At 37.0% G+C, this 8041-nt stretch overlaps 1 protein-coding gene across 2 annotated transcripts; it reads left to right on the forward strand.

Moving 5' to 3' along the window:
• Nucleotides 1-462: 462 nt before the first annotated feature.
• LOC103714443 (outer envelope pore protein 24A, chloroplastic-like) lies at nucleotides 463-7815 on the forward strand. 2 transcript variants are annotated; one of them, XM_008801687.4, is made up of 3 exons: nucleotides 463-842; nucleotides 973-1338; nucleotides 7453-7815. In XM_008801687.4, the coding sequence occupies exons 1-3, from the start codon at nucleotides 645-647 to the stop codon at nucleotides 7537-7539; spliced, it is 651 nt and encodes a 216-aa protein (XP_008799909.1). In that variant the 5' UTR covers nucleotides 463-644; the 3' UTR covers nucleotides 7540-7815. The 2 variants fall into 2 exon arrangements, with proteins under 2 accessions (XP_008799909.1, XP_008799910.1); XM_008801688.4 differs by lacking the exon at nucleotides 7453-7815 and adding an exon at nucleotides 6555-6834 and having other exon boundaries at nucleotides 468-842.
• The last annotated feature ends 226 nt before the right edge of the window (nucleotides 7816-8041 follow it).

Genomic DNA, 8041 nt, shown 5'->3' on the forward strand with positions numbered 1-8041 from the left:
AGAAGGCTACAGATTAAATAAAAAAAAAACTATGCTGTGGGAACCGTGGGTCGGGGGCCGACCGCCTAAGTCGCCTAAGGCCCGAGCCGGCCCTGGTAGTAAGATAGTATCCATCAACTTATTTATACAATAATAACATCACGACCTTTTTGAAGGGAATCATACAAGCCCATCCATCCATCCATCCATCGAACGCTGGTACACCCCAAGCTCAATCCTCCTGCACGGCTGCATCGATCTCGTGCATTTCACGTGTCAAGTACTAGAGCACCGCAGCGCACGGAGCCGGTCCTTACCTATCAGCCTCGCAACCTGACCTCACACACAGCCATCGAACCCTCTCTCTCAATCATGGGCCCATCCACCTAATCCTCCATCTCTCGCCCCTATCTGAGTTGGTTCCTTCCGAGTCCGTTTCAAGGTCTCTCTAGCATTGTACGCGATAAAAAGGTTAAAAATGAGGCCCCGGGTCTCCTACACCCCACCAGCGCCATCCGCTCGTCCCCGCTAGCAGATATAAATTAGAACGGGTTCCGGCGGAGATTCCACAGCCGCCGCTCTTTCTCCTCTCTTTCTCCTCGCCGTCCGCCGCTTTCAAGGCCACGAGAACGAGCGCAGCGAGAGGGAGAGAGAGAGATAGCAAGATGAAGGCTACTGTGAAGGGGAGATACGAGGTGGACAAGAGCTCCGCTACCGCCACCTTCGCCGTCAACGCCGGGGACCTCAAGCTCAAGGCCTCCATGACCGACGCCACCTTCGTCCAGGGCCCTTCCCTCAACGGCCTCGCCCTCTCCCTCGAGAAGCCCGGCTCCTTCATCATCGACTACAACGTCCCCAAGAAGGCAATCCGTCGCACCCCCCCCCCCCCCCCCCCCCCCCCCCCAATCCCTCTTCCCCTCGCAAGCTTCGACTCTTAGGGTTAGGGTTTGTGATTTCTTGTGTAATCTCTGATATTTGCTTGTTTGTCTTCAGGATGTTAGGTTTCAGTTCATGAACTCGGCGAGGGTTTTGGACAAGACGGTGAATCTGACCTACACGCATGCCCGCGGGGACAATCGGGTGGGCATCGACGGCTCGGTGGCGTTCGATCCGGCGAACAAGGTGTCGGTGAGTTATGCTCTGGATTCGGGGAATTGTAAGGTGAAGTATGTGTACACCCACGGGGTGCTGAGGAGGACAGTGCTGGAGCCCTGCTATGACGTGTCGAAGAACTCGTGGGATTTTGCGGTGACGAGAAAGTTTGAAGGGGGTGATTCGCTTAAGGCCACCTACCAGACGTCGTCCAAGCATCTCGGGCTGGAATGGAACAGGGAGTCAAAGTTCAATGGGTCCTTCAAGGTAACCTGTTACTGAATTGGGACTGTTCTCTTGCATCAAAATTTGATTTTGAAGAGGAAAGCATGAACGATTAGATAAAATTCATAGTTATGCTCAACTTTATTCTCTTCTGTCTTGTTCTTGAGAGTAGTCTAGATTAGAGACTAGATATTACCTATAACAACCCTAAAGAAACATATTACCTATAACAACCCTAAAGAAACACTACAGTATAGTCTGTGTCAGAAGATATTATTTGGATTTTTTGGTCTTGTATATGTACCTAAGATTTACCTAGTGTAACACGAATCCTCATATAGTCCCCTGTTTAAGCTCTGGCATCATCGCTAGGCTAAGAGTTCAAATTTATTAAATCTGATAACATTTATAACAACCTAATACCTCACCTAAAAAGGCTAGCCGGAAAGTATTATTTGGATTTCTTGTTCATATATAAGTATTCAAGATCTACCTATCAAATAACCGATGTGAGACTAAACACACACCTACATAGGTCCTCACAATTTATTAGCAACTGTCTCATCAATCGTAAATATAAAAAAGGGCGTGGGCTGAAATAAAGAAATTGCTGTAGAAGAGTGCTGTAATCATTGTAGGTTCTATAGATCCATATCATGTTCAATATGAAATCCAAGAAAGAATGAGGGATGAGGGTGCAAGGTGCTTAAGTCCACTGGAAGAAAAAAAGGAAGAAGAAGACCTTGGTGCCTGCTAGATGAATACAGAGCATTCCATGCCATGTTGGGAAAGGAGATATCTCTTCGAAGCCTCATATATCCACATCCAATAAATGGAAATGCCATGAAGAGAAACCTTAGTTATTGCTGTAGCCAAGGGAAAGGGAAAAGATGAGTATGTAAAGGAAAGTGGAGAGGAAAGAGGGGAAAAGGAGTAGTTGATAGGTGTGGAAGATGGCAAGACGAGTAAAATACTGATATAAATATAAGAGAGGAAAGGAGGGGAAAATATTCAGGGATTTGACCCTTCAATTGTTGTATCTGTACAAGGTATCTTGGTTCAGCCTAAGAGGAAAAGAGAGAAATGAGTGGTTAATTAAGTTATTTTCAGGGTCGATGGGCGCAATTTAAATGGTTAATGGGGCGTTATTAGATCTATTTAGGTTAATAGAGAGATTTTATTAGTTTATGGAATGTCCCTAGGATCAATTTAAGGTGGACCATCATACATAAGTGAGTCTATGGTGCGCATTGCAAACACATGCACACATTTTACAACTGCACCTGTATGGTGCTTAAATGTTGTTATGCTAGTCATGTTACAATCCATAGAGGGGGATTTAAATAGCTTCCACATCAACAGCCTATTTTACAGTCAAATTAACAACTCATGAACTTATTCTCAGTCAAATTCACCACTCTGAAACTTATAATTTAAAAACAGAAAAAGGAGGGAAGAATCAACTCAAAATAATTTAAAAGGGAAGAATCAACTTGATATATTTATGATGCCTGCATCAACATTTCTGTCTGTTTATACATAATATTTTACTAGTTATGGAAGGGCAGCAAGTTGGTAGGAAAGCTTCGATGCTTAGTTTGCTCGAGGCAAGTATTTTACAGACTGGGCATGATATGTTGTTCTTTGAATGACCACCTCTGACACTCTTTTGCTGATCTTAGAATTTTTATTGGGAGAGTGATTCTGCCACTAAGGGAACTTATGTCCTTTCTTGCACGAGAGCAGTCATAACTCAACAACTACTTGATAGATGATGAAAATGTTAAATTTCATTTTGTGCCTGCTTGGGAAATCCTGCAGGAATATCCTGCAGGAATCAGGCCTGTTGGCCTGCTCAGCCTGTAGGCCCCTTCTAGTTTTAGACCAAATCCTGTTTGTGGGCCTGTAGGCCTATAGGAGAAAAAAAAGATGCATGGATTGCCTCCCATAAGATTTGGGCGAGGCGATTATTGGTTTTGATATGAGCTCTACCTAAATAGACTGCCCAATCCATGAATCCAACAGAAAATCCAGCCCAATCCTGTTGGATTTCCCAAATAGGCCCTTAATTGAGGAGAATTGATGTTGTATGTATTGAGAAAGCCCTATGGAGTCTGAAAGTTGGGGTAAATCAGGTTTTGGGTGTGTTGGAACATTATCTAGTGAGGTTTGTTGATTTCAGACAAATTGGGTCCATGTGAATCGGGCATTTTAGGGCAATGCAGCATATGAATGTCTTTTCTAAAAGCTTATAGAAAGCCCCAAAAGACTATTGCATATTGGGATTTGTAGTCTAAGTTCCTGTTTGGGATTGCTATTAGCATTAGAGCTTTTAGAAGTTGAGTTTTCGGAAAGTAGAGCTTTTGGAAGTAGAATATTTATAAAAAGCTATTTGCTGTTTAGTAATTACATTTTTATGAAACTTTAACATATGTTTGGTAACCGAAATAAGAAAATGCTTTTCGTATGATAAAATGACAATAAAGGATATTGCATTGTGAAGTATAATATAATATATACTATTACATATTATTACATATTAAAATATTATTATAATATAGTATAATATGATATTGAATACTATAGCATAATAATATAACATAATATGATATGATATGATTTGATATGATATAATCATGTATTATTAATAGTACAATATTACTACAATATGATACAATATAATATAATATTATTATAACTATGACAATATATAATATAATATTATATAATAATATTGTAATATAATATAACAATATAATATAATACAACAGATTAGAATCTAATCTAATAATAGATTATATTATATTAGATTGTATTATTGTAATACAATTATATTATATTTTATGTTTATATTATAATAATATAATATAATATAATGTAATATAATCTAATATATTATTTTGTTATATTATTAATAATATTATAATAAGAATATATTATATTATAATTATGTATTACTACAATAATATAAATATTATATAATAATATAATATTTTATTAATTTATTATTATATTATATTATATTTATAGTATAATAATATATTATGATATGATATGATATAATATAAGATGTCATCATGAGATTTGTTGGTGGGCATTTTGGTCATTAGAAAATTTTTATTAAAATCAAAATAGCTTTTCCATAATGGCCAGAAAGCACTTTTGGGGAGAAGCTCTGAAATAGAGTTTTTTCCAAATAGACACTTTCAGCTTTCTGACAAAGTCAAAATAATTTCTCGATTTTTTTACCAAACACCACTATATCATCCAAAAGTACTTTTAGAGGGTCAGAAAAAGCTTTCTAGCCCATCAAAAGTTTTTCCAAACAGGGCCTAAATGGTTAACAAGGCATTATTTCAGCTTCCAAGTGAGAAATTGTAGGGAGTACTGCTGGCTTCTACCATTTATTTATTTATTTATTATTCTTGGTACCTTAGGAAAGGCGCACATGACTTATACATGGGTTTAGTTAATCTAGTCACAATTACTTCAAAATTTTTTCCTAATCTAGTCTAGTTTCTTCAAAAATTTTTCCTTTTCTCTTATTTAATCATCTTACTGTATCTACTTGTTTATAGTGGTTTACTTTTCAGAACATGCACAAAGATGTTAAGCCTGATTTCTGTCTGATTTCTGTTTGGATCATCATCATCATCTTCTTCTTCTTCTTCTTTCATTTTTTTTCTTCTTCTTTCTTTTTTTAATCTTGTACATCCTTTTTTCTGTTTCAATAAAGCATAAACAATTTTTTCCTCCTCTTCTGCTTCTTCGCCCTTAGAAAACCTAGGAATACATTGTTGTACCGATTATTATCTGTTTTCTAGTGGTAGAAGTAGAATACTATTCCATTTTCCGGCAACCATGTCTTGCAAGAAACGCTCAAGCCTGCACTGTTTTTGTGTTCTTAAATATGATTGTTTATAAGGTGACATATTTAGAGGTATTCTTTAATAAATATTGTATAGCGTTTTAAAGATATGCTACTTTCTTCAAATTCTACAATCAAGGAGTGGATTTGTGATTCTGTATGCTCATGGGGTTCTGATAACAACTTCTATATTTACATTGTTTAATTTTTGTGGTTTCTTTTCTCATTATTTTGCCCTCTCTATATCAGTGCTTGCTAGTGAGATCTTAGAATTGTTTTCAGGAATATGATAAGATCAAATTTATGGATTGGTTGAATTGTTGAAGTTTTAAAAATAAAATGAGGTAGCAAGCAGAAGAGTGCCCTATAAGTGATATGGAGTTAATGACAAGCTAGGAAGGGATACAAGTTGTTAGAACCTTAGAACTAGCTTAAGATGCAGCATGCATGTGTACAAGTTACTTAAACAGAGCCAGAATAAAGATTCTTTTTCATATGCTACAATGATCAGAGACAGATCTAGTAATGCTTGAGAGTCATGCTGTGATATTAATTAGAGGATCTGAAATGCAGAAGCTGAGACCTGACAACTTCTCAAGGTGTCATATAGATCTTGCAAATACCACATGCTTATTGTTGTGGTGTTTCCACATTTTTGGGCACCACAATCTGTGTCGTACATGTTTGCTGCTGCTATATTCTTGGCTTCTGTCTACTGTAACATGCTCAACGAGTTCATATTTAGGAACCTGAAAAAGTGCTGCCATTTGTTTATGAAACTGGAATGGAAGCCAACTATTGGCTTATGCTAGTGCCACTACCTGCTTTGTACATGCTACTAGGGATGATAAGGCTTTAAGTATTGCTTCTTATGCTGTGGCAGGATATTCTGGTTCTATTATTCAGGTATATGGTTTTTCTTTTCTCTAATTCTCCTTCCCAAACAATAACGGAAGGACCAGACTTGTAATCTTCTGTATTTATTACATTTTTTATGGGTGTTAATTTAATTGTATTTCCTTTTAGTAGAGCCCTCCCGTAGCATTATGTACACCTATCTTTATGTTTTCCGAAGGAGGTCAAGATAATTGAGGTTTTACATTTTTCTGTGGTTTTCTCAGTGGTTAGAGCTGGAAGAGCTCCATTTACTCCAAATGAATTATGCATCATAGCAAATAGATCAGTTTCTTTTAATTTTAGTCAATGTCAAATGCAGTTTTGATGTTTTAATGAATCATATCTAGATATAGAAACAATAAACTCCACTCAGTACAAAAAGGACTATAGAGGATTTTCCTCTCTGTTTGTCTCTAATATATTGCTTGATGCATTTGATGTGTTTTTTCCCGTATTTTCAATACATGATAAATTTTGTGCTTTTTATCTGCAGATTTCCACATCAGTCAATCTGGAGGAGCAAAAGAAGGTTCCAAAAATAATAGCTGAAAGTACATGGAATTATGAAATATGATCTTATCATAGTTAAATTTTTATACTTCAGCCTTGACGATGGGTTGTTCAACCAAACAATTTATTGTTGTTCAACTTTCTATTAAATTCAATTATCAATTTTCCTTTGTTAAGGTTGTTACTTCACCAAGGCATGAGCTTGAAGGCATAAAGACTTTGCATAAACCTTGGAACAAAATTCAGTCTCTTTTTCTTTTCTCTTTTTTTTGGTTGATTGGTTTGAATACTCATTGTTGATAACTTGAGCTTTGGACTTGGTTCATGGTATAAGAATGCCTTTCCAAATCCAGTTGCTGTATTTTGCATAAGAATTCTTGGACTTGTATGTTTATTTATCATGAACTTTACCAAAGGGGGCATGTCATGCAATCTTCTGTGGCCGCTTATAGTCAATTAAGTTCTCTTTTCATAGGGACACAGAGAATCTATATTCTCATTTTCCAACAGTTGCATGAGTCTAAAACATTTTGTAGATCACAAGATGGTGACTTGATTCTTAAAACTGATTCCATGTAGACAGGATGGGACTTGCAAGTAGAAGATAAGGCGTTTGATGCCATGATGGCTCAAACCCCTTTGTCACTGGAACGCGCTTCTAAGATTTATGTTTCTTGCTGAAACTGACGTTCTTTCTGAGGCAGAGACTTCAGTAGCTTCAATGACACTAATTACTTGTTTGTTACTGTTGCCATCTGGCACTTAGAATTATATAAAACAGCAAACAGAAGCTAGAATAAAGACTTCTTTTGCTGCATTTATTATTTCTTTGGTGAATCATTATGTGCAGGTGCTTATTTAATGCTCGTTGTTTGTCACAGCATTGTTTGATCTGCCTCTGTGAGGACATGTATCTCAGTAGTGGTGAGGAAAGCGTGTATGAGATCAGGATAAATACCGTTGTCTAAAATCTGTGTGGAAGCAAGCCAGTGTCTGAAGTCTACATCGTACCAACCCCCGTGAACTGTGCAGCGTAAATGTCAACCCAGCCCTTTCAAGCGGCCCGAATTTGCTTGGAAAAGATGGCTCATCTGAATCCAAACATTCCTGGACCGGGAAATGCATATGGACTGTGAGTCTGTGATTGCTTCCAATGTTTTTCAAGCAGAATTCTTTTCAAAATTTTTATCAAATATTTCTATTTTATAAATTAAAAAATATTTTTTGTCCCTCCAAAAAATTTTGAAATGGAATTAAGAGATTCATCGATGAGTGAGCAAAATACGTTTCAGCTCTTTCATATCATAAGCCTATTAATACTCCCAAAATTTCAAGAGAAAAAAGGCTTTTTAGGCTGTTAAAACCTGAAAAAATCCAAGAAAGAGATGGCAAGAGGCCGAGAATGCTAGTCAATCTTGAAAAAGAAAATACGAGCAAGGCTGTTAAAATCCCTAAAAAACCAAAACAACA

This window comes from Phoenix dactylifera, unplaced genomic scaffold, assembly GCF_009389715.1.
Source record: "Phoenix dactylifera cultivar Barhee BC4 unplaced genomic scaffold, palm_55x_up_171113_PBpolish2nd_filt_p 000130F, whole genome shotgun sequence".
Taxonomy (NCBI): domain Eukaryota; kingdom Viridiplantae; phylum Streptophyta; class Magnoliopsida; order Arecales; family Arecaceae; genus Phoenix; species Phoenix dactylifera.

What these genes read in the sequence shown, in the direction of transcription:
- LOC103714443 (XM_008801687.4), top strand. Translation starts at nt 645, where the DNA reads ATGAAGGCTACTGTGAAGGGGAGATACGAGGTGGACAAGAGCTCCGCT. An exon ending in ACTACAACGTCCCCAAGAAG is followed by an intron (nt 843 to 972) that starts GCAATCCGTCGC and finishes GTTTGTCTTCAG; the next exon opens with GATGTTAGGTTTCAGTTCAT. An exon ending in AGTTCAATGGGTCCTTCAAG is followed by an intron (nt 1,339 to 7,452) that starts GTAACCTGTTAC and finishes TGTTTGTCACAG; the next exon opens with CATTGTTTGATCTGCCTCTG.